Source organism: Bombus huntii, chromosome 9 (genome assembly GCF_024542735.1).
Source record: "Bombus huntii isolate Logan2020A chromosome 9, iyBomHunt1.1, whole genome shotgun sequence".
In the NCBI taxonomy this organism is placed as follows: domain Eukaryota; kingdom Metazoa; phylum Arthropoda; class Insecta; order Hymenoptera; family Apidae; genus Bombus; species Bombus huntii.
The window spans coordinates 11,788,176-11,815,919 of record NC_066246.1 but is presented as its reverse complement, the minus strand read 5'-3'; the positions used below and the strand labels follow the sequence as shown (position 1 = coordinate 11,815,919).

The 27,744-nt window shown below is 39.2% G+C and overlaps 1 protein-coding gene across 1 annotated transcript; it reads right to left on the bottom strand.

Annotated features, from left to right (window-relative positions):
- Positions 1-135: 135 nt before the first annotated feature.
- On the bottom strand, positions 136-27,553 carry LOC126869351 (uncharacterized). The gene is made up of 6 exons (XM_050625751.1): positions 27,187-27,553; positions 23,626-24,021; positions 22,417-22,627; positions 12,700-13,154; positions 7,287-7,584; positions 136-4,339 (listed from the first exon to the last, which is right to left on the bottom strand). Exons 2-6 carry the CDS (start codon positions 23,766-23,768, stop codon positions 4,070-4,072), a joined length of 1,377 nt encoding a protein of 458 aa, XP_050481708.1. The 5' UTR covers positions 23,769-24,021; positions 27,187-27,553; the 3' UTR covers positions 136-4,069.
- Between the last annotated feature and the right edge of the window lie 191 nt (positions 27,554-27,744).

The following is a 27,744-nucleotide window of genomic DNA, read 5'->3' as shown; positions in this document are numbered from 1 at the left end:
CTAACTGTTGTATAAATCTATATAAATCTACCCTTTCCAATGGAAATATATCTATAAAGATTTTAAGGAATAGAAATTATGTAAAATATGAAAGATTTTAAAATATAGAAATTTGATAAACAATAATTTTATTATAAATGATACATGTAGGTTCCGTTGTTTCATACATACATATATGTTATTACAAATATATTCAGACAATAAATGGATATAACATAAATATATTATATTTATATATATTGTTCATATAAGTACAGATCTCTTCAATTTGTTACATATTAGCCGCAGTTAGTTAACCCTTTCGCTCTTTAATTCGGTAACACTTAATAAATGCTGTTGGCCCTTTTTCAATCGAAATGTGATTCATTTGACGATTGTATAAATTTATAATTGATGAGAGCTTTTATTTTATTATTCGCTATGAAGTTACTAAAGGCTTTCTTTGTAAGAATGTTTTTGATTCGTATAAGTTTCTAGCGAAAGAGTTACGTTATTCGAAGACACGATTGATTATATTTTATCAATTTTAGCGTAAACGGAAGAAGGCACATATAACATGACAAATATGATAGTGTATAGCTTTATCGGTATTTTACATGCATTGAAAACACAATTTCTTTTGTCTACATGTCATATACTAGCTTGTAATCTACATTTATAGAACACAAATATTAAGCAAAAAGTTGTTCTTCAAATAAAATGTCTTGAAACTGTCGAGAAAATATTTTTTATTCTTTGTTATCAAAATTTGGAAAAAATGATTGCAATGATTTTTGAATAACATTTTTATATTAAATGTAATGATCTAAAATGTTGCTGCTCAATCGAGTATTGACATATTACAAGAAGTAAATTGTCTTTCATTATGTTACATAAATATTCTTCAAATAGCAACTGTTGAATGACACATTTATTCACATAACTATCATTTCTTGTTCTTTGTTCAATCTATTATATTTATTTAAATATATCTTATGAACAAAAACTTTTATACTATCGAGAGGATGGCATTAGTCATTTACGATTATACTCTATCTTGTATATCTACAATGATCTTATTAAAAAAATAATGTTACTATCAGTGAATTATAAGTAATCCAAAGTTTATTAGAAATAATAATAGAATGTGATATCTTTGAGATCTTCTATAGCTACAAGTTTAAGCTTTCGTAGCACGATTCAACATTGACAATCGAAGTTGGTGGCTGTAACACAAGACCAGCAAGCATTTCAGCTACTTTCATAAAAAATCGAATAACACTGCTAGCCTGTAAAAGATCTAAATCTCTGATTAAGTTTTAATTGCATTTATCGCAAACGAACGATGCCATAACTTTTTTATAGGCAGTCGCAGCGTTTGAAATGAAATATTTGCTAATAACACTGGTAAATCGATATTTAATCTCTACTCGTTTATACTCTATATTTTGGTATACAACATCACCATCTATGAAATATAATATAAGTGTACGTTCGTTGACAGTCGAAACTCGAGATCAACCGAGGTTAAATCGGCTTCAATGTACGCTCGAAAACTGGAAACCTAACGAATAACTTCTACAGAATAAATTGTTTTTTTCTTTCTAATCTACCTTGTACATCGAAAGCATCGCGATATTTTTCGTTCGTGCTCTGAATCATCGCGCGCACGGAGAAACATGAATTTTTTTACAATTAACCGGTTAACAATATTTCATTGTTGCTCTAGTTGGTTCTTTGTCTCATTCTATTTTCTTTATATTTCCTTTCCTATGAAATATCTATATCTATACAGTCAGAAAATATTTATCACGTGTATAATCACTTTTCAAGTTTTTATGAAACAATATTTCGAACATTTAATTCGAACTTTCTTTCTTTAATTACGATGTTTAGTTCTGAGTTAATTTTTAGAAGTAAATCTTTCAGTAGTTCATTAGTAATCTTATTTTTAGTTTTAAAAAGACTTTCTTTATTGAAGGTAAAGTAAAAAGGTACTTTCTTAAATGACATATTAGTAGAAAAAATTTGAGTGTTTTTAATTGTATACACTGCATCATTATTCTATGTCATTATTTCAAATTGAGATATCTTACCGTCTATTAACGTGTTTGATAGTTAACTTTTACAATAAAGTGTTATCTATCATTCTATCTGCGATATAACTTGACAAATGATCATATATAGTTAAGAAAAACATTGCTAAAGTCGTCGAAATGATCTGTTCTATTTTTATACCAAAAATTTTTTTGAAAGAAATTTTAGTTTTGAACCAATTACAAACTACATCCCAGTGGCTGTAAAAAATTCGAGACGTAAAAATAACAAGAATTGCTGAATAAAAACAGTCGAACAATAGAAAGCTTTCAGTTATTCGAAATATCCCAATTTTTAAAAATTGAGATAAAAATTTTGTACTGAACATGAAAGCAAAGACACAGAATATTTTTTGCATCTAATATTTAAAAAGCTGGCCTCTAATCATAATCTTTCAAGTATTACTTTTATATATATATTGAACATAGTTCTGTTAACATAATTAATCAAAGCAGTCACAAATTATTCAAGGCATCGATGATAATGTAAAATATCCGTAGAATGTATACAAATATATGATTAAATGATTATTTAATTACTTTGGCCACTAATGTGGGTGACTTTTAAACCTCCTACCTTCCTCGTACCTTCATCTTTTGTTTCCACCCGGAAGACGATATAAAATCCATCGCAAGCTTTTGTTTGGACACATTCGCGGCCAATAATTTTGCGAAATTCCGAAAGTAAGAAAGCGTAAATTTCTGCAATTAAGGCAAGAATAAAAATTAGCAATATTTGCTTTAATATATCTATCGTATTTCATATCATTTATCATTATTAATTAAAAATTATTATTTAGTTTAATTTATTTCGTATTTACTTTAATTTATTATTAATGCAAGAAATTTTTGTTTTCTTAGAAACATTAATATTTAACCTTTTTAGTCATGAGAAAGGTATCGGTATTATGGCCGTTAACATTGTATTATACATTCAACAAGTTATGAATTTATTACCCGTTGATTTGTGCTGCACCAAGCATTTCTTCCGGTTTTTCCATTACATTGAACGAACGATGAAATTTCTACAAGGACCGAATAATATTAAAAACAATAAAATATTCTGTTCGAACACATTTTATTGTGCGCTCTTACGGAAAGTGCACGAAGAGAACGCGTGTTGTACATTGCAATTGGATTCACCAATTCGTTTATTACCTATATTCCAATCGAACTCAACAACACTGAGTAATTTGTTCGTCTTCATTGGTAATATCTGCTAGATAAAAACGGTGATATTTCAGCAAAAAAAGGAAATCAGTCTTTTTTTTAGGTCTTTAAAAATGTTATTAATTACAAATAAATCTACGCGCACTCCCCTCCCTTTTTTTATAGCCATACTCGATCAGAAACGCGTGATACACAAGCTGTATGAAACACGAACCCCTCGGTTGTCGATCGTTTATTCCTCCGTTTACCGTTTTATACTTTTTACAAAAGTATATGACGATTAATCGAATTGATAATCGTTTGCGGAAAGCGTTTAATCGACTTTGTAAACAGTGCGATACAGCTGAAGCGTTTGCACGATCAAAGAACAATTTACGTTCAATATTTCTACGTTTAACATCTTTCCTAGTACTGCCAATTAATTTCACACAAAGGAATACACACGTACACACTTTTTATTCGTTCCACAAATGACAAGGTTCGCTTGGTGAACAATATAATTTATTTTTATCACCGTAAGTAACGTTCATGAGACTACTTAAGGGCAAATTCTGTAATCTCTCACTTTTATCATCACTTAACAGCGATTTCACAAGATTTCTTGTTAATTCGAATCGTAAAATGCGCGAGATACCATATATTTGACTTCGAGATTGAAACACATTAATGAATGTCATGAAGGTAATTAAATTCACTGCTAATCAATTTTTAATGAAAATATAACGTTGCCCTTTTGTTCAAAATGAGTCCTCGGCTTCGTCAGTGTCGATCAATGGCACTCTCTCGTAACGGAGCACGGTACTCGTCCCAGATGGCTTAAACTGCTAAAGCGCCATGCTTTTGATCTCGTTCTCGTTTACCTGACCTTGGGACGAGTCCTCTACGAGTCCTTCGTCCTCGCCCTCGACCTCCTGCTTGTCGATGCAGTAACGGCAACGCATCTTCGCATCGTCGCCCACCTGCACCAATCGCGTTATGATAACGAGCGTCGTCAGGCTGATGACGAATGAGCCCGATGGCACGATGATGGCGATCAGCAATTCCGTCCGTGTCTTATTCAGGTCAAAACGTGCCACGACTAATAACGAGTTGTTCTGTAACAAATGACGTTAGAAGCCGCGCGGGAAATATCGGAAGTAGGCACGTTACGTAATTGTTGATTACTCGTCGTTGGGAATAAATGTGAAATAACGTGCCCACGATCTGCTTCGATTATGATTTTTCAGTTTGAAACGTGGAAATGATATATGGAATGAAGATTGGAATCTTTTCTACTTGTATTTACTTGTATATTCCTAAAAATATTTGTAGGAATGCGAGGTTTGTATGAATGGTAACTGTAACTGAGTTTTGAGTGCTAGGGATAAGAGGAAGTATTGAGTGCTTGGGATTAGGGTGAAAGGAGGAAGCGTAGAGATCCAAGGCTTTAGGTGGACATGACCGAACGTATCTTGCGAATGTCTGTGTAATTTTCGTGGACTGAGTGAAATAAACTGCAGAATAGGCAAGGAGATTGTAGGATACATATAGAGGGTGGTTGGTAACTGGTGGTACAAGCAGAAAGGGGGTGATTCTACGCGAAAAAAGAAGTCGAAAATATAGAATAAAAATTTTTCGTTTGAGACATTGTTTTCGAGAAAATCGACTTTGAATTTTCGCTCGGTACGCGTGCGGTATTTTATAACGGATCTCACTGTAGATCGTTGTCTCGATGGAAAAATTAAAAAAAAAAAAAATTAAAAAAAGAAATTTTTATTCTATATTTTCGACTTCTTTTTTCGCGTAGAATCACCCCCTTTCAGCTTGTACCACCAGTTACCAACCACCCTGTATATTATATGGAAGATCCATAAAATCTTGTGTTCTATCTTGCCACGCATTGGATATTATACTTAAGAATTATTTTTAATCTATATAATTATGATCTTATTTGGCGTTAAAATTGATTTCCAACTCTGTCCTACATTTTTGCAATGAAAGTTTCTAAATATACATAATTCATTTGTAAATTAGATAGATAGGTAGCATAAATAGTAATTAATTACATAAAATGATTACATAAACTTTTAATCAAATGTTAATTGATGTATAGAAGCATACACTTGTTGTTAGTGATAAATCGTCCCAGGCGATATTTACTCTCTAATTACCCTATGTTGAAGGGAAACATCAAATGTATAATATGTGATTGCTACACATATGTATGTACCATATGTGATACATATCTATAAATTTCTCCTGTATACTAAAATATAGCTACGTAATAAAACGGTAGTTTACGATTTCTTTGATGTATTTTTCATATCCCTTTATTGAAAGGGTGTAAAAAGCATTGAAATGACGTTTTTGACAATGCAAAGGCAAAGGCAGATAGAACAAGAAGATAGAAGATAGAAAAAGGCTGGTTCTTAAAAAATTTAGGATTTAAATTGCCAACACGAATGTTTGATGAAAAATAAAACAGCTTCCTCGTACAATTTTCTCTCTGTAGGTTTGACTTTTTTATGTTTGCCCTATTTTCTTGTTTCTTCCTCAAAGAAAAACATTATTCTCGGAATAAAGTTTAATTAAAATGAACATATTGCTTTTCATAAATCATGTAAAAGTTTATTTTTTAAGGATACCGAAATAGTTAATTAAATTCCAGGAGTTTCGTAATGTTATCAAATTTTATATTCTCGAAAATTTCAAAATTGTTTTTTACGATCTTAAAGAAAACTTAATTAAAAGGACAGCAGTATAGCAAAATACCATTAATTACAAAGAGAATTTTATTCCAAATAAGACATTGATTGATATTAATTTTGAATTAACATTCATATTACCACGTTTCAGTTATTTTCATTAATTAAACATAACATTTCTAGGATATTCGTATAATCTCAAACGTTATGTTCAGTGATTTATTCCATATTACTAGTTTCAAAATACGTTAAAATAAATCAACAATTGCTAGATTAGAAATAACGAAATATGCGCGAAACAGAGGTTCATGCTTCTCCATTAAAAATGGATATAACTCGAAGCTTACTTGAACCATGGCGCGGAAGTATGCCGGGAAAAAAAGGAATAATTAAATGCATCGGACTTCGTTGGACTCCGTAATTTAATTCGTGAAAGTGGAAGACGAGGGAGCCGATCGTTGAGAGCTGCGCGAAACTCTCTGTTACAAAATAATTTCGTTGAAGATCCAATTAAAGGAAACCGAATAACGAGAGCAACGGTAACGTATTATTTTTTGTAGAAATAAAAAAAGAAGAAATATAAAAACAGTTTGCGTTGTTTAGGATGCAGTTCCACTCGAGTCATTCATTAAACCTTACGTCTTGCATTGAACAAAACAAAGCAATTATTACGTAATATTTTTATTCCCATAGATACTCGTAGAAATGTTCAAAGGACGTAACGGTACATTTTCCCTGTTAATCTATACTTGAAAAGTTTAATTGCAAGAAAATTCACAGTAATTCTTGTTCAATGTTGCTTAATGCAATTTTCCACCAGCCAAAAGTTTCATTTCGCTTGATGCCGATTCTATCAAAGTTTGAGCGTATTAAAACATACCAGCCAGTGGATGGTTCGATTCAATTAAAAAGTTGATTAGGCGGTGTTGAAAGTACTGGTGTGTTTTTCTAATGAAATTAATCTTCTATACACCATGAGCCTTTGTTTCAAAGCTTTACGAAGCTTTTACGCGGAATATTTATATTAGAAAAGATTTCATGGTGGCAGGAAAACTCATTTCTTACTTTAATAACAGGGATACTACTGTAAAATTGAGAAAATTTTCTATAGAATCGTTCTTTATACGTATCTTATATAATTTCTTTCTTGGTTTTAGAGAAATAAATGTCATGCAGAAACATTAGTTTGAAGCAACAGGTTCTTAAAAGCATTGCTAAGCAAAGACTTATGAAATGGAATATGTTCATTAAAGTCGTGTAAAGGCACAATATTTTTTTTTAAGAAAAATGATTTCATAAGAGAAAATTGAAAAAGCTAATTTTCAAAGAAAATGAGATATTCCAGAAAATAGCATACCTTTATGTAGTAACAGGGGTATCGACTTTGTGCCGTCTGATTGTCACCATCCCGGCCATGAGTAGCAAGAAAATCTTTACATTCTCCTTTCAGGGTGTTGACACAGCCTTCGTAGTTGATATAAAGGCGGGAACTATTGTAAATTGTCAGCGATCGTTGTTCCGGCACGTAGACATTCGTAGGATCCACAGGGTATTGTAAGCTCTTTTCATATATATTTAGAAAGCTTGTAAAATTGATACTCGGCTCAGGTACTGGGATCTCCTTTAATAAGGTGCCATTCACGCAATCCTGCGTCCTGCGGAGAAGAAGCCAAAACCTGACTTACGAAACGACGTTCTAAAATGTCATCACGTATTTTTCCCATTGTGTTTCCACTTCAGAAAATGTGGGAAAAATACTTCCTCTTTTAAGATTGGAAAGTTTCCTAATAAATTTCTTTTAGTAAATTAAATAGTATGAGCTTGATAATAAATTGCTCGAAAACATTCTTAACATTTTTTCACACAGAGTTTCATGTTGGAATAAGTCGGAGAAGAATGCGTATAAAAACGTAATACACAGGGCAGAATAATGTTGGTAGAGACATTTGTAATAACTTCTACATTCAGAAAAAGTTGTACATTTACAAAGTTTTTGCTATCTAACATGATGATCTGAAAGAACAATATAGACCATTCGTACTGACATTTACTAATATACATGTATGTGTAAACGAGATCACGTGTAAGCTCATCTGTAATCGACAAATCTTTAATATCGACTTATTCGAAATCGAAGCTTCGTATGTACAAATAACGTTCCACGTTTTGTATAAGAATTCTATTCAAAAATGTCATTTTAAATAGAATAATCCTTACACGTATATAATAATCTTTACATGTCTCACCCAGAAAACAAGTTGTTGACAAAGTGGAATAGTTTATCCAAGTTGCCTCATTTTCCTCATTGAAACATTCCTTCGTAAACACATTTCAAAAGAAATTTCGCTTGCTCCGACCGCGAATGCTTGACTACACATCTTTCGATACGACTGTTTTTATTTGGTGATTCGGTGTAAAAATCCTGCCTCATTGTTCCCTGGTTCTTATACCCGTCGACCGTTTTGACCCGGCGCCCTTAATGTGGGCGTTCGTAGATATAAAAGAAGAGTACAGATGAAGTATCGAAATAAAAGAAGCGAGGAGAAAACACACGAGCCAGAAAAACTCGAAAGATAGGGAATGAATCGGTGGGTAGAGCCGCAGGATCAATGGTTGCCATGGAAATACCCTTATCGGCGTCTTCTAGAGCCAAAGAACTAGAATATATGGAAACTACACGTGCCCATGATAAGTAAATGATACGGAAATGCAAAAGTACAGTTACGTACTTAAAGTGACTCACGAAAGCATTTGAACACATATCACAGAAAACTCTTATATAGTATATGTATTGTTACGTCGCGTGAGATGGTCCGTGCGACATCCTTCATTGTCTGAACGTCAAGGCCCAAAAAACTGAATCTTATCACTTTGCAAGAACCTTTAATCCTGCAAGTATTTTCGGTTTATAGCTGGCATTGAAAACAGTCCTTAGGTTTATTGCACGTTCTTACAAATTACGGAGAAAGCGAGTAGTTACATAACGGAAAAAGTGGATACTTGTCTAACGGAAAAGCCGGTTTTTTCCATAAACAAGGTCACCCCCGAGCCACGTCAGTAGGAGGCTTCCTCCTCTAATCTTCTTTTATTAACGTTGGCTATAACCAATGGGCATTGCGAATCGTTACTCTCACTTTTCTAACGAAAAGTGTAAACAACGAATCCACGTCTTTAGTTCAAAAGACACACCCACACCGAGCTTTCCTCCGTAATCACACAAGAACGAACTTCTCTGGTTCTCATCACTACAGAGCAGTCACTTCATCTCTCTAAACTTGTGCTCTAGACTACAGAGTAGTCACATCATATCTAAACTTAGTCTGCTCAATTGCTATTTTTGCTACATCAAGGAAGTCACCTTCTTATATTCAACTGTAAAGGCCTTGCTCTATTACGAAAGAACATTCAGTGCTCATCTATCGGAGTGTTATACTTCAAAGTATCGTCTACGACATTTATATCGTACGTAACGGTGTAACTCTTTAGTGTATTAAGTGTTGAAAATACAAATTTTATAACTCTGTTAATCGCAGTGTTATACCACATCAATCACCCCTATTATCCCACAAGAAATAAGGGGAACGATCTGTTCGAGGTGTTGATTCTTATAATTGTAAAGGGAATTTACAGACTCTCGTTGACGCGCTTCCTCGCGATTGCGTCTCCCCGCGAAAGATCGAAAATACATGTATACTATGCGTGTCATATAAAATATTTTGAAATTTCATCAACGTTTCACTGCAATGCTAGTGAAATTTTAGAATTTTTCGTGTAACACTCATAATATATTCATAACAAGTCTTTATAGTTGTTCAAATATTTCGATGAGCCAATGTGCATCAAAACCTTTAAGATTTAAATTTTAAGACCTTTCAGAAACATAGGTCTTCGAACGGCACTGATCGAAAATTTCATATTTACGGATTTGTATAAGATAATTTCGAAAAGCGGCAACCAGTCCTATTGATGCAAATTGAGGTGTGAATATGACGCAATTATTTGCAAGCACAGTTCTAAGAATACAAATTGTAGCATAATTCACGGTAGCAAACATGTTTGTACGAGCTTCGCGACCAAAGAATTTCCATAGGAAGTTTCCAAGATCGTTCTGAGAGCCGATTGAATCGAATATTGACTTGGCAAAGTGCGGCAGATTGCCGCTTTATCGTGTGGGTTTGCGACCACCGAGAAATATCGCGACAGACAGCTTTTCGTTAGTTTATTGTGTAATTTCTCCTGTTACGTCGATATTCTTCTTTCCGAAAACTCACGAATCGTCAGCACTAAAAGGAACAAAATGCACGCGACCAAAATACAGAAGAACGAAAGGCTCGGACCGTTTAACCTCAGGGAGGCATTGATCCCAATATAATCAAGAACGTCGATCTTCTCTAGCCGACCAACTGCGTTGTTCTAGACAGACACACTGAATAATATATCAACTATTTAGATATTAATTCGATGCATTAAAAAAAAATGTAATATTTACGCGTATTTTATTATTACGAGTACCTATAGATCACGTAGTAAAACAAATAATGAAAATAGTTACCATTCTCTATAACCTTGGTTTATTTTTTTGACCACATATTAGGCAGTATGTTCATGTAAACACTCAATCAAAATCCAAATGCTTTACGTTGTATACTTTATATATCTTCGCATATTCATTTTTTTTCACACTTAAAGTTCTTATAAATATATGTCGAAAATGAAAGAACATCGGAGCCTCCCCTTTAGAACTTCGGGAAAATCCCTTAACACCGTAATTTAGATTCTATCATAATTAAACAATTGTCGTCATTCAATCTGATTGTATTTGTTCGAGAGTTGTGATAGTGGGATTGGGCTCGAGGCGACAACCAGTGCGCCCAACGTGGCCGCAGTCAAGGGATGAACGCTTCGTCCAACAAAGGTATGAGGTAATAGTATAGCTCTCCTTAAAAAGAAATAGTTGTAGCGGCACTCGACAGTAAACATTCCAACGGTTTCTGTCCCGTGGCTTGCCACACGCAGACCCTATTCTTCGGGTAAGATGATTACCAGATGTCGACGCATCTCCACAGTATATGTTCAGCTAGTCTAAGGTCCTGTTATAAATCTTAAGATTTAGTTAACTAAAATCCTTCAAACAGACAAACAGTCTTTGTTCCAACTACGGGAAGATAGGGGAAACTTAATTTTTACAAGAACGACGCTTCCCGCTAGCAACTTTCCCCAAGGGCGGCTAGCATCCTTCTCTGACCACCAATATGAGAATTAACCGATTAACAGTAACGTCAATTTCCCTCACTTTCCGGAAGAAGGCTTTTCTCCACGAATCCGATGATCTCGTACCCTTAGACACACCCATCATAGTTTTCCTATACAGCGTCACCGTGACGGAGAGACACTCTCTCGCGTACGGTCTCATCAACGAGTTAAGTAACGTCTTTACGATCCGTGAATATTTCACGTCTTAACATATAGTCCAACTTAGACTTTGACGAAAGTAATAAATTCGCCATCCCGTTGACCGCGGATTCGTTATCGAACCTGAGGCCATTGTCATTAGTGTTACGAGTGCCTAATCGTCGCAGTTAATTGTCAAATCGGTTGTATCCATACTTGTGTTAATAAACTCTATCTTCATTGTATCACAACGATGGCTGATTCCAGTGGAGATTCATCAAACGCCCATAACCCTAATCCCAACGCCAACCCGACATACATAAACATCATTAATATACATTTCGCCTCGAATACAATTAATTTATAAAATTATATTTTGGAATTAAATAAATCATGTGAAATAACGTAGATGTACATAATATTTCTTTGAAATTGATAATTAAATAGAGTTGGAAATGAATGAAATGAATGAAATTAATTATTCAGTTAAAAATAATTTATTAGGGATGGATGTACCCAGATATCAAATTAATCTGAAGACACAATATATATATGCGATTGTTTGCTTTCTGACGTCTTAATTACGTCACCAGACAGTTCTCGAACTTATTCGAACTAATTTGAAGCCGTTACACGAGTCTCCTTGGATTTGCATTCGAGATCTTAGTTGTCACGGAATGACGTCACTAAAAGGTATCGACTAAACGAGTGGCACAAGAGTACGCAACAGTTTGATTCATTGTTACTTGACCTCAAAATTACTCATTCATTACAGCTTTTTCATATTTATATAGTTTATCCGAGAAACGATTTAAATTTAATTCAACTTTTCATTATGGTTTACACTGTTCTGTTGAATAACTTCATTCAGGTTTTTTTATATGAGAAAGAAAGTTTCTTACATAAATATGTGGAAATAGTAAATATATAAGTTGAAAAATTGATAAAATATTAGCATTCTATAAAAGAGACCAAAAAGTAACATCATCACGTTTTAAAATTTGTTCGTAAGTCTAGTAGCCGTTTATTGTCACTCTGTACATCAGAGCAAACTAATAAGATCATGGTGAAAGATATTAGTCAAAATATATTTAACGATAGTAATTTAGTTTAATTGTTATTTCAATAATCTCGCCACATAAATGATTATTTTTGGGATATGAAACTCGTTCATTCTCAAAACTGTTTCACTGTTGCTATACGATATTTTTCACAAAAGACAGAACCAATTACAAAATAATTTTACTTTGAAATACCCAAGTGAAAAAAAATATTACTGTATTTTATAAACCACAACAACTTCTATTTTTATTGGAAATAAAAGTTTCAACTTCCATCGTTTAACTAATAGTGAATAATAATCGTTGATAAATATTTACCTTACTTCGTTGGCTTCTTTGTTCACCACCAAACAGCTAGCAACGATACTTCCATTTCGATCGTCCCAAAATTCTTCAGGCGTAGTTAATCTGACACCAAGCAGATTTCCATTTGCTTTGTTAAGGGCTAGGCCGCGTTGGCATTTCGCGGTGATGACGTCGTCGTCCTGCATAAGGAATACGTTTACGTCTGACGTGGCAATATTCGGGCAATAACGATCACAATTGAAGCGGCTTTTGATTTTCGTGCATCTCGAGTTCTGACAGCTAAAGAAGCCATTCAGCTTCATGTTGTCCTTCTCGCTGTCCACAACAATGCCGTCAGCTTTATGATGGCACAACATCAGCTCACTTATGTTGACACAGTGGCCAAGGCTGCAGTTGAACACCCCCGAAAGTACGCTACACTCGCTGCCATTGTTGCAGTTGTATTTTTTCAGAGACGCCACGTTCACCTGGAACAGGAGAATACTTCGATTTCAGTAATTAGAATAATTTGAGTAGAAAGAAAAAGAAGATAGTAGATTACATTGATAGATAGATTTTGATTTGTTAAGTTGATGCATAATGATGGTAAAAAATGTTGAGGTTTTGAGCATATGTAGGTTTTTTGAAGAACCGTATATTTAAGTAGAATAATTTTCATATAATTTTATCTAATTTATGGAAATTATCAATTCTAGACTCATGAAATTCTTTCAATTCTTTTCAATAAGAGAGATGTATTATGCACATTCGACATGTATATATATAATATTCGACATCTCTAATAACTAATACTTCTTTTTTGGACGTGGAGAAATCCTCATGGACACTCCGCTGCTGCTAATAATCGGCAACAGCAGAGTAGTGTCGGACTCTTACCGACTAAAACTCCACGATGACATCCTACGCGTATGACAGGAGTACTCCAGAAACCTCTTATGAATTATCTTCTGTTGCACCCCCTTCCCGCGTTCTCTTGTTCGAACCAATCCTAATAATTCTCTTACTGTTGAATTTGGTGTTAGGGACGCCATTACCCCTAGCGCTATCCCCCCTTCTAGTCGTGGTCCGTTTGGACGGCGATGAAGCGGCCCTAGGGCTCCTGACCACCATCCTCTTCCATCGCGTTATCCTACAAGGGTGAGAGTTTTTCTTTCTCTCTCTTTCTGCTTGTTCCTTTGCGAGCACAACTCGTTCGCAGAAGAGGCGGACAGCCTCGCATTCCTGTGGCCAGCTCAGCATCACTTCTACAATCGCCGAGGGGGCAATCTTTCGCTTATGACGTGCCGCGGGGTGTAGCGGGACAGCTCCCACGCCGGACAAAGCTCCAGCGTGTGCTGCGCCGTATCCCTGCTCTCCCCGCAGTGGTGATAGATGTCCATCGTCTCCCGTCCGATTTTCCTCAGGTACTCGCCGAACACGCCGCGTCCCGTGAGCACCTGGGTCATTCTGTAGGTGAGCGGGAGGCCACGGCGGCCTCTCTATATCTCTCAGTTTGGGAGGACCGCCTACGCGCCTCGATGTTCGCCTCTCTCGTTGATCAGCTGGGATCGCCACTGATACTACGCGTCCTCCTCGGCAGTTCCTAGGTCGTTTGGGACACCGTTCGGTATCCCATGACGATTCTGATGGCGGTTACCTTGTGCAGCCTTCTGAGTAGCAGGATGCTGCGACGACTTCCCGCAGGGAGGACTTGCTTATGTAAGTCTATGGAGGCTGGGGCACAGGGAAGGTCGCCAGGAGTGTACCTACGTGGCCTTGGGTAGTAGCGCACCCACGATCCTGATGCCAAGGATGGGACCGTCTGGATAAGTTCCCGGGTACTTTGTACCTTGAGGCCCCCGCTTACGTCCCATCTAGAACTGCCGAGCACGGTTAGCAGGTCGTCGGCCGGCAGTGACGTGGCCGTACATCTACACGATAGTCCCACCAATGGACTTAGGATGGTACCACGGGGGTCGTGTGTAAGCCCGGAGGGAGTAGCGACCCCTCTGCTCGGCCAATTATGGGTTTGGACTCGTGGTGGCAGTGGTTGATGGCCAAGATGCTGGGAAGAGGGCCGATTTAAGGGGTAAGGCTCGCCCCGAATGGCCTTCGACGGGTGAGCAGCGTCCCACCTGCTCCGGAACCGTCCTGGAGAGACGGAAGGGCTTAGAATGTGCCCCGTTCGACCTGAGACGAGCGACAGTCCCTGCAGGCTTAGCTAATCGAGGTAGCAAGGCACTGGGTGCCTTGCGCGATGGTTGGGCGTAATCCCAACCCCTATGGCCCTAGGGGTGCCCGGGTACTGTGTGGCGATAAATAGACGCCGAGGAAAGCACCCGTAACCAAAGACTGACAATACTTGCTGCGACGACTCGCCATCAGATCGTCCGCCCATACCGGAGCCCCGTACATCACTAGGGACCGAACGACGCCCTCGTATAGTCGGCGCACCGCGACTCCTGCCCCGCCGATGTTCGGCAGCAGGCATTGGCAGCCGCCGACACCTTCGGAATCAGGGAGTCGAAGTGCGGCTCGAACGTCCATGGGCTGTCGATGACAAGACCCAGGTATTTCATCTGTGATCTCACCCCGACGATTTCACCTGCCATGTTTATGCTCAGGCCGGGCGGAGAAATCCCTCGCCTTTTCTTGTCGTAGAACCAGATGGCCTCCGACTTCGCAGGGAAACCCCTTAGGCCCAGTTCGCACACGAATCGCGCAGGCCGTTGCGATTTCTTCGATGCGCAACGTCTCGTGGCATCCGCGACCTCCGACTAAGAGCAGAGTGTCGTCCGCGTAACACACCACGGCTGCGCCCGGAGGCAGCGGGCATTGCAGTACTTCGTTGTATGCGATGATCCACAGGATCGGTCCCAACACCGAGCCTTGCGGAACGTCGCGCTCGACGGGCTGCCTTTCTTCCCCTTCCCTGCTGGCGTAGCGTACCCACCTGTCGTTGAGGTAGGCTCGGATCAGCCGAACGAGGTAGCTGGGAACCTCGAAGTGCTCCAGGGCCGCCATTATCCTGTCCCACGGCATGGATTTGAACGCGTTGACGATGTCCAGAGAGACCGCTAGCGCCACGCCGTCCCGGGAAACCATGTCCTCCGTGAATGCCCACACGCGTCTGACCGTGTCAATCGTCGAGCGTCCCTTCCGGAAGCCGTACTGTCCCTTTCGTGCCAACCTGGCACCCGCCCCGCCATGTGTCGCTCCAGGCGGGCGGCAACCACTCTCTCGAGGGGCTTGCCAGCCTCGTCCAGCAGGCATATCGGCCGGTACGCCGACGGAGAAGTCGTCGGTCGGCCTTCTTTACGGAGCAAGACCAGCCTCGCCGTTCGCCATGTTCGGGGGTAAACTCCCTCTTTCAGACATTTTGTGTAGAGGCGCCGAAGTTTGGGAGCCACGAACCCCATCACTTCCCCCCAGATCCAGCCCGGGATTCCGTCCGCGCACGGTGCCACGTCACGGGAGGCCATTCTTCTGGTCGCCTCCCACATCTCTTCTTCCGTGACTTCCCAGTCATCTGTCCATTCTACCGGCCATGTTGTTTCCCGCGATTGTTCTCCCGCACTGTCCTTTTGTGGGGGGAAAAGCGTCCCGATGATCTGCAGCAGCAGCGCAGGTTCAATCTCCATCGTTATCAGAGGGCGTGTGTCAGATTCGACTGCTTCGACTAATTCGAACCAGGCACGGTCCTTCACGATCTTGATCTCCTTTTGTAACGGGCGCCATAGCGCAGGGAGACTTCTTCCTCGTCGCGTTGTCGTCAGCGGAAGGCCCTCAGGTACCGTCTTCGGGCCCGGACGCATCTCGCCCTCAGTTCTGCGATGTCGGGATTCCACCAGTAAACTGTTCTGCTTTGCACCGTGCTCGGCGTGGCTCGCGGCATGGATGCGTCGCAAATTGCTGTCATGGCTCGGCGAAGATTCTCGGCCTCCTCTTCCACGCCTGTTTCGGTCGTCGTCGAGGCCTCCCAGCCCCAAGCTGTCGCTATAGCGGCCGCCCGGAGTAGATCTTCGTTCCTCTCCTTTACCTTCCATCTTGGCAGTGGGCGCGCGCGTCCTCTTCTCGGCGGGCCGCGACCATCGTTCTGGGTCCAAGTGTGTCTTTCACCTCCATGAATATGTAGAGGTGGTCCGACCGTGTCTCGACTCCCTCGGCCACTCTCCAGCCTGAAATCCGCCTGAATGCATCGAGGGAAGCCCATATGATGTCAATGACGGAGCTCCCTCTCCACGCCACGCAGGTGCTGGCCGAGCCCCTGTTCACCAACAGGAGTCCAAGTACCGGGGCCCAGTCTGACAGCGCGTGGCCGCGCGCGTTGGTCCTGTAGTTTCCCCATTCCGTGGAGTGTGCGTTAAAGTCTCCCAGGACGAGCACTTGCCGGAGAAGGCGTCGCCTGACGCAGTCGCCAACCCCATCCAGGAACTCCTCGAACGCTGCCCATCCGCTATTAGGTGACACGTACACGCCCATCATCATCATCCCTGCCTACTCGACCGCAACGTATCCGTTGCCGTGATCCAGCGGGACTCCGTGGGCGAACGCCCCCGGCATTGATGTCCAGGTGACAGCAACCATTTCGTCCGTATCTCCAGCCCAGTCTGGAGCATCCAGAACTCTGTATGGTTCGGCCACCACCGCTAGGGCGACTGTGCTCTCCGGAATGGTTTGGTGGAGCAGGTCTTGCGCTCGTCTTGACCATCCCAAGTTGGTCTGAAGGATGCGCATTTTTTCAATCACCTAGGGTCCATGGCGACCTTGACAGCTTGGGCCAGTTTCCTCACTGCACCGGCGGGATCTCGTATCCATACAGATCCAAGGTCGTTTCGAGCGACGCAGATCTCTCCCAGTCGGGCGTCCTCCGCCTTGCAACCGCTCTCCTTCGCCATAGTTTTCCTGATTTTCCTCTTGGTGGCCGAAATATCTATCTTGGTCACCCTTGCTTCCACAGTTCGGAAGGGTATCGCCACGCGGGCCTTGCTCGGATCCAAGGTCCGGGTCAGCCGTGCCGGGAGCGCAGCGGCCTTCTCCCTCTTCTGGTCCTCGGAGACCTCCAGAACGACGCCTCCGGTCATAGTTTTGCGTATCCTCGCCGTGTTGATGCCAAGCTGTGCCAGAGAGACGCTGTCCTTGGCCGCGGCCAACACCTCTGCGTAGGATTGGCCCGATCTATCCTTCAGCGTGATCGTTACCGCCGATGTTCGCGATGTACGTGGGGGAGACCAGCTTGTCTCCCCCTCTTCGCACGTTCTCTGAGTTTTCCTCGGGCCCTTCGCTCCTGTCCCGGGAGTTAGCTTCGCCGGTTGTTTCTTCGCTGGCTCCTTTTTCTTCTTGTTTCTTCTTTCGACGGTCTGCCAATGGCAGCCGCTTGTCCTCCCTTGGTCGCTGGAGTGTTTGGAACTCGAGGCTCCACCCTTCTCTTGGTCTCGTTGGGAACGACCTTCTTTTCTCTTCTTCTTTCTATAATTTGGAGGCGTTCTTCCATCAGCCGGATCAGCGAGGGTCCTAGCTCCTCCATCTAACATTCGATTGCGACGAGACGCGCTGTCTCGCTGCTCTCCTCTGCAGTGGAGCGCGAGGCCAGCTCTTTTCGAAGCGCCTCGTTCTCCGCCTCTAATGCCGCTATGAGTCCTTCCATTATCGCGAAGACGCCAGAGGCGGGGTCCATACTTCTCATCATCTCTGTTGCGCCAGCGGCAATGGACCTCGCCGCTTCTTTCAGAGTATTCCCACGTGTGCCCTTGAGGTTGCGGAATGTCTCGGCAACCTTGGTCACCTCAGAAGCTCGACGGATCAGTTCCACTCCTATGTCCGCCGTAGTAGATGTTCTCATCTCTTCGGCCAAGTCCGTGGGGAGCTCGGGAGAATCGCTGGCCTTCCTTTTCGTCGCGCGGGGTGCTTCGACGGCAGGGGTCTCCTCTTCCTCCGTCGTTTCATCCGTCCGTAGGTTCCCCCCGTTCAGTGTGGAGCAGAAGAACCCCTTCTTAAGAGGGACCGCCTTCCTCATACTTCTGGTGCTGACGTGTGTCGGCTCAGCAGCCAACTCCGCTTTACCTCCTCTCATGGTTTCATCCACCTCTTTATCTTTCCCCGCGGTTGTGGTTCAAATGGCCCGCGCGACGCGTTTTCGGCGCGCGTGCCAATATGACTTCCTCACCGGCATAACCTCACACTCGGTTTTATTTCGCCTGTAACGTCTTTCCAGACCGGATTTCGTTAGTTCTTACACCCACTTTTTTTCACAGGCACTAGCCCTTCACTCTGGTTAACTTCCTTGTCCGAATTCTCCAGTTTTCCCGCAGATTTCGCTCGCGCTCACGGCTCCGTCTTCTCTACGACTGCTCCACGCAACTGCCCCAATGGAACTCCTAATAACTAATACTAGATGAAATTTAAGGAATGCTGTCTTTCTGCTGATTTCAATTCTCAGAGGAAATTACATTCAACTTAATAGTTTGTTTAAAGTTGCAATATAGAAATTGTTCGTCGATTCACCTGGGGTATTGACAGATTTGGCATCATCGATTAGTTAGCTTGTCGTCACATCAAACTTTGGAAAAGACGATTGGTTGCTCGTTTTAAAAATATAAAATTCATACAACCCATTTCTCTCTATTTTCACAGCAGTTCGCTTGAGAGTTGTTTATATTCCACCGTCTGACGTGCGTTCTCCGTGGATAGAAATTCAGTATGATTGACGTCCAGTTCTAAATTAGCTTCATTGTCTTTTGTCATGCTCGAAACAAGCTGTTCGATAAACGAGACAAATTTTTTCATACGCAAAAAGCTACATTTGTGTAAAAATAGAAAACGGAGCAAATCTTCATTACTTTTACTCCCCTTTAATGTAACATTCGACTAAAATATTTACTATAATTTTATATAACAAAATAATTACAAACTAATGAAGAACTAAATTTTATTTTCATTTTTTATATTTTCAAAAATAATGAAACCAACTTCTGAAACGGTCTATTTTAAATCACGATGTGTGAGGTTAAAATGATCGATAAAAGGTGTGGCAGGCGAGTAGAACACGCCATTAGAAAGTAATTCAAGACGACGAACCCGATCGAAAGCGTTACGTAGCAGGTAACGAGGTTAGCGCATCGAAGTAACCGGCCAGCGGGCTATGTTCATTACATTAGCATAACTCGGTAATATCGTTTATGCCTCGCTGGCGTGGAACCTTGGTTTTGTCGAAAAACTTCCGCCAGAAAAACGAGTGATACGATACATTTCACATGTACACGACCAAGAATTTTAAGTAAATTGACTTTCGAATCATCATAACAATTTCATCTATCATTTAGGTTCTATGTCACATTTTCTCTTTTTATGCTTTTATTCGCTAGAATGATCTTTTCAGGAAACAACTTTTTTAAATGGCTAGTTGGCTTTCGACTATATTAACGGAAGTTCCGATCGTAAAATAGCGTGAGAGTTGCGTTAAAACGCTCTCTTTCTGTATCTCGGAGCCTTTCGCCGATGTAATCGGATTTTTCTCATTTAATTTGGTTAAAGCAATGTTCATTGAGCTAGTTCTAGTCGGATTAATTAAAAACGTGGCTCGCCTTTGAAGAGCTATCGATTTTTCCTGACCGGGAAACACAAAAATTCTGAGAAATAATATTTTCGAATGTTCATCCATAAATCATTGTACATTACATACAGGATATCAAATCGATTGGTCGAACAATAAGCGCCAAGTGGTGCAGATGCGAAATCGACTTTGAAGTTGACAAGGGAAGAAATAAAATTCTAGAAGCCGAGCCACTGATAATAGCGATCTTCGCGGGCAATCACGATGGCGCCAGTTTAGGGCTTTTGTCGTCTGCAATTTAATCATTTCCGGTTTATCTATGGAACGACGGATAAGACAGGAGCGGAATCGTGTTGTGTTCGGCATGAGAGATAAAGTAATTATTATCTCATAATTGGCACGAGCGAAATAATCAATGCAAAGAGGTAGAAAAGAAGAATGTGACGTTGAAGAAACATTTGGCGAGAGAATCGAGAGTATCATTTTCAATAAGAAGCATCGATTCTCGGCGATCAAGATAATGGAAAATTGTTGTTCATGGTAAAATCTATTCTGTTTATCACTTAACAGTTTCCACTTAATCCATGAAACTCATTCTTCTGCACGATTCCGCAGGACGCATAATTTTAAAGTTATTCAGATCAATTTATTCCGCGTTGCATCTCCTTCAGGAGTGGAACAGCATGCAACCTGTCACAGAAAGTCATTTGCCTGTTCGGAACGTTCTCCCTCTCTTTTTTTTTATTTTTTTATTTTTTTTTTTTAATTTTTCCATCGAGACAACGATCTACAGTGAGATCCGTTATAACGTACCGCACGTGTACCGAGCGAAAATTCAAAGTCGATTTTCTCAAAAACAATGTCTCAAACGAAAAATTTTTATTCTATATTTTCGACTTCTTTTTTCGCGTAGAATCACCCCCTTTTCGCTTGTACTACCAGTTACCAACCACCCTGTATATTATACGTGGATGATCGTGTGGGAAACTAATATTGACGTGAAAAATTGGGAATCGTTTGACGATGCTTGCGCATGTAGATTTACCTTATGCGCTTTTTACGTCCTAAGGAATATAGAACGTATTTCAGTAACTCAATTTTACGTGAATTTAAGTTATCGCTGATTTAAAGCGCCGTTCGTGAATTGTTTTACGATATCTACTCGATCTTATGAAATTTATCGTGCATAGAAGATTTAGGTATATTGTAAATAATATATGTACGCATGTTCTTCGTAATGCTAAATAAAAGTGACTATAGAAATATCTAATTGTAAAGCTCAACTGGATGGAATTGTTAATAATTTTTCAACTGCATATAAAATTCTTATCTGCACAATTTTTACTGCAAGTAATTTGTGATATGATGTGAGTTATAGGAGCGTGTAAGCTGGTCGTAAAACGTGTCCGGATATATACGATCTTATTTCCCTTGCTTGCTTATTCCGCAGGGTTTAAATCTATCATCAGTTTCTTGTCGAATATGATTAAAATTTTTCTGCTGTATGGAATATGAAGATCTTTTTGGATGAAAAATAATGAAATAAATTTATCTCAAGAAAATAAAAAAACAAAAATTTTATAAAAATTTACATAAAACATACAACGGCTTTTTTATGTTTTATTAAATTCTGTGAAAGATATAGAATCATTCTATATGATGCAGAATCCTTTTTCCATTTTTTATATAACGAAAGTGGGAAAACAATTATAGATATTTATTACGTCAACCAGTGATATAAAATACAGTGATCCATTAAGAACTAACGCTATGCTAACCTGACATTTCTTTCTTTTTAGTCCATTTATATTATTAAATTCTACTTTATCACATTGTAGTTATAAAGAAGAATGTCAAGAACTTTTTTTTAATAAGAATATCTTTTTCGTTATTACTTTTTTCTTATCCAGGTTTTACAATTTTATAGCGTTGAGATTATGATCGTAACATTTTTCTTTAAAACATAAATAAAAATATTCTCTGTGTCTCTAATTTGTATAAAATTTGTATAGAATTTCTATAGAATGTCTATTAGGGTAATACATTTTTATACTTTAACAAAACAATACATAAATTGCTTTATTCATGTCTTTCAGTACGTAAGTACGTGAATACGTAATTTTCAGATATTGTTTCAATGCTTCGCCTTTAATGGATTAAATTTGGATTCATCGAATATTAAAATATAAGTAACGAACCTGTGGACAGGATATGCTGCTGAAATTAGTGCAGTTTTCAAAAACGATGTCGGTTCCGTTTCTTCTTACTGTTGCGTGGATTTGAGGACAAAATCCTGTGGTTCTCGTCAAGCACCACTCCCCGCAGCTTGCCCAGCCGCAATTATTGGCTAAGGTGGTATTAATGGTTTGGCACATGACTGGATCCGGATCAATCCCAGCGTTGAAGACTCTGGAAATTAATTGCGTCGCGTTCGTTAATATTTTGCTGTGAGTGGTTTGGTTTTTGCATGATGTGATACGATATACCAAGTACAAAAGCCGATGAATTTGTTGATATAGCATTATTATCGATCGCCCTCGTTTATAAAATTACAAGTGATTGAAAGATATTTTTAAAATGCGAATAGACGTCAAAATCAGATGCAAGTAACTATAGATCAAAAAAAAAAAAAGAAGAGAAAGAAAAATAAGACGTCTACATGACTTATAGTTCACAACAACCGAAAAGATTCTAAGAAACCTTACGCGATTTAAGATTTGACCTTTAACCTATAGAGTTCCAAAGATCATACACTTATCGATGTTCTTCGAATTGAATCTACACCAGTGTCTACGCTATTGTGTAGATGGAATCATTATATTCGCTACCGTATTATTGTGTAACAGATTATTCTTCCAAATTACACTGATTTTCGCTACATACACTCTATAACTCATAAATATCCAGACATTCTGATGGTTATTGATTGAATGGTTAGTGATTCCTGAGGTAATTTTCCGTGTAGGACAAATGTAAAATTATTAACGCTCTATAATGCCATGTAATTTACGATTGTATTGTACATTTACGCTCTTTAACTCCTCATTTTCTACTTATCTCTGTTCCTTTTGCAAAATTAAAGCAATAGTATAAGTAAAATTTTTAAATCCGCAATTTGTTGCTCGACAATTTACCAATATTAGTAAAATTAATGGATAAATTATTTTGTAAAGAGATGCAAGCAATCTATTTATGACAATTACTAATTCATTATTTCTAATTTGAAATAAAAAGGCTGTAATGAATAGTAATTTCTTTTCTCATAAACAACACTCCTGGTATAGAGGGTTAAAGTTGGGGTCATAGAGTGCAAGTTATAGATCTCCTCTAGGAAATTAAGGCCGGCGGAGTCGTAACTTAATTACTACCGACCTTGGTCAATTAATCGATGCAGCCTTGTCGTTTACCTGTGGGCCGGCATATAGATTGCCACGCTCAGATAAACCAATGCCACGCAGCTGGTGACATTGGTGAACTGACAGAAACAGATAATTCCGCATATCCTGCGATCCTGTTCCGGTATCAGGCGACGTTTGTGCTTCCGACCCATCGCGAGCAGCCAATCAGATCTTCTTTTCCTTCGTGAAACCGTGCTCCAACAGTAATTTCTGAACGGATTAACCTAAAGTCTCTTCTCATCAACTTCGGATCCGCTTCAAACCGGACGATTTCTCGGCTCGCTCGGCACAAATCGTTTCTCGATAGAAAGAAACTCTATTTGTCATCGGCACATGTTTTATCACAGTTCACCGAAGTAAGCAATGTTCGCGAAGCTTTGAAGAACGCCTGTTTATACTAGTTTTCTGGAAAAGAAACGCGATCAGTTAGCATGATTTTTATTTATTCGAATCTTTCAGTGATGATGAATAAATAGATTGACATTTGAGGAATAGAATTTTGTAACGAATTTTATTCCGATATTTATAATCGATGTATCAAAAATAAAGTGACACGAATGATAAAATTTTTTAGTTTTCTGTAGCATTTTATTTTACTTGAAATTTATGATTGAAGGGTTGGAAGGAACAGAGAGGAAGGTGAAGTGACAAACTCTTTTAAAAGAAGGCGGACGATGAAGTTAAATTTTAGTAGAAAAGATCAAACAATTATTCGATCGATCGTCGATTGTTACGAATTTCTGCACAAAAGATATGAATAGATTAAAGATTGAGAAATAGACGCTTTCTTAATTCAGAATCAAAGCGATAGGAGTGACAGAATCTTTAATTTGAGAAAGCTGTAAATGAAGTGAAACTTTAATAAGACGAAATTGTACGCTTTCGATTACTATACGTACTAATAAATAGATTTATATTGCGGTATATGAATGAGAGGGTGAGTTGACGGTGAGTGACGTATAAAGGGAAGAACGTTAAATTGTAGACTTTATGGAAGATATATAGAACAAGAACCTCTAATTAAAGGGGATATTATGTCTCGTTCTCTGTACTTACATCGCACTTTTGTCACAAAAATAGTAAGAGTCGAAAAGACGAGTTAAAAATGTTCTAAGGGTTTTCTATGATCTATAAAATTGATGCAATTTTGTGAATACTATCTATTTTGCCGTTAAATTAACCACATAGACACATTTTTTATTTAAAAAGACTTTATAAAGATTTTATTCTCGCTAAACACACTTGTACTATTTTTCTCGCCAAGTTTCTCTATTGCAACATTGAAGAGAGTTTTATTACAATTTACTGAAATATTGACTTATTAGCGTCATCGATTTTTATTCCCCGTAGATCGTGGAACCGAGGTAGTTATTTGCACCGATCGGTTTTGTTACTTCCACGTGGAAACAAACGGTGAAGAACGTTTTAAGAATATAATTTAATTTACGATCCCGACGGCCATGAAATTTTCTCGAAGGAAGTTGCCACAGCTGTTGAATTTTCCAGGCTTGAGTCCGCTTCACAACAGGTGTCTCGATAGCTCGCCGGTCGAGTTCAAACATTCTTCTCGAGAATACGGGCCGCGTATCATCGATCCAGGAGTTCCCGGCGCGCTGGCAAGAATTCTACGTAACCGAGTCAGACATATGTATTAGAAACTGTTTACCTTCTCTCAAATATCAGGTTCCTAAATAAACCGATCGATCCAGCGTTCGAAAGTATATTCCACACGAAATACAAAAAATTTGACCTTGATTAAGATATCACCAGAAGTATGAAAGCTCGCGCGGAACATTGATTTTCTGATTATGTAAAGTGGTTGATTTTACATAAGGTCCCAAGACTGACATGCGAGCAAATAATGACTCAAACCGCGAATACCACTCATTCGACCAATCGTTGCTCCAATTAAAATCGCCACGAAATTCAAGCCCGCTCGACTGTGAAATATCCCATTGAAAAGGGAAAGTTCACGGAGTTTCGAATCGCTTTTCTAGAACAGATACAAACGTCGGAAACTTTCTATCGATTCACTCTGTTGGAAGCTCTCTTCTAGGCATTTAGCCTTACACGCTGTCTCTCGTTAAGGAATCATATCGCGATGGTCTGGTAGCCTTTCAGAAAATCGATTTTCGACTCATCGTTCCTGCGAATCCTCGTAATATCCAAGAAGTCTTGGAAATTATCGAGTTGATTCACGGAAAGGAAGGTTAAAAGTGCGTCGTTAAATGATTAATAGATTTTAACGAGAAATACTTATGAATTCGTGAAGTAGAACATGTAAAAAAGATATTTTATTTTATAAATTCCATAACGCCGAATAAAACAATTTGACTTTTAACGAATGTATACGTTCTGTACTAAGATTATACTTCTGGAACGGTCGTAAACAATTATCGATCACTTTTTATCTTCAACTCTGATAGTTTTAGTCTCTTTCCCTAGATTTTTCCCATCGCCTTTTTTGCTTCATGCTATTCGCGCACCAAGCTTAATGCAGTTAAAGCAATTACCGGGTTTTAACTTCGTTATGTGTATCGCTAGTGTAAACAGGTGCACTCCACCGGATGACGTGCAATTAGATACTCGTAATCCCATTATTGCGTAAGAGACGATCGCTTAACGACCACTGGAAAATAATACATATCGATTCTGGGAAACTTTCAAGCTTGAATAAACAGGTCCGTTGTAGGGTATCTTGAAAGTTCTCACGACAAGACGATTCAACGATGTTTAAGTTGACATCAAAGAGAATTCAAGGAGTAGACGAATCGATGTTAGCATACGAATACCGTGATATATTTGCTATGCCAAATATAGTGCGTTATCGACTTTCTGGAAGTAGTATATTGGATCCTGAGATTTGAAAAATTCTAGATAATAAATAAACAACGATGATATAACTAATTCTGAAATGTTTTACTTTGGATCTCGGAATTTGAAAAATAAATTTCAATCAATGATGATTTAACTAATTCCAAAATGTTCCATTTTCTAAAACAATAAAAGGTACGTTTAAATGAATTTGTTATTAAATAACTGTTGCTAAATAATTGCTATTAATTAGTTAATATCTGATTTGCAATTCTTAAGCGTTTGAGAATTACGTTCTTTTGACGCAAGAGCGTTTACTTGGCTGTAAATGATCGACATAAATCTACGATAATATCTTAAGTTGAGGGTATAGTTCTAATATTATAGTTCGAGTGAAGATCGCGGGAGTAACGCGAAAATTTAAACCTTTGCAACGAAATACGTACGCAATTTCCATTGTATCAACTTTGAATATTACAAAACTTCTATGCACAGCGACACATCCTCCAAACAACATTGTACGAACACATCTTCTACCTTCAGGTCTATCGAGACTTGCACTAAATGTCAAATATCTTCGATCACGTACAACATGCTAAATATCACTTTCTTTCTCACTTTAAAAAGTCAGTTATACTCCATTCTCCCTAATATAACGTTTTCAAACATAAAACTTTCAGAACAATTTAAATTACAATAATTTCAATCATGAGTCATCCAACATCAAACATGATTTATAAAATAATTAAGTTTTACCTGAAATCTTGAAATCGTGGCAGATGCATAGACAAAAATTTCGATTGAAATGCACAAGACTCAACGAGATTCACCGAAAAAAATTCACTCGAGTTTTACAGAGTTCTGGAACGCAACCACACACGGCGATATCGCAGGGATTCTCGATATGTATCGATACAAGCGAGATTCGCTTGCAGCGAAAGGTCTGGTCGATGTGATTTCGAAACGGTCGCGATAAAAAGACCAGTCAATAACGACGCGAGCTGCTCGAGTTTTCATTTCCATCCATCTTTCTCGATGTCATTGCTTCCCGCGGTGCGTTGACATCGGCGAGGAGAACAAGAAATCTCCTCCAGTTTATACTGCGTCGAACGACCGCGAGGTATCCACGCAATCTAGACGACTATTTGAAAACAAGGCTGGTCGTCGAGTATATGGCTCGCAAGCTCCCCCATACCGAGCTTGCGCCCTGAAGCACCGTCACGGCTCTGCGTTTATGGGGCCTAGCCGGTGTTCCTTTATATTACGAGAGCGGCTGACAGAACGCCCGAGGCGCTCGAATCTTCCCAACATACC

Coding starts and splice junctions, on each gene's coding strand:
- LOC126869351 (XM_050625751.1), bottom strand. CDS start 23,768: ATGGGTCGGAAGCACAAACGTCGCCTGATACCGGAACAGGATCGCAGG. Junction 13,155..22,416: donor GCAGCATATCCTGTCCACAG/GTTCGTTACTTA, acceptor CTCCTGTTCCAG/GTGAACGTGGCGTCTCTGAA. Junction 7,585..12,699: donor AAAGAAGCCAACGAAGTAAG/GTAAATATTTAT, acceptor TCTTCTCCGCAG/GACGCAGGATTGCGTGAATG.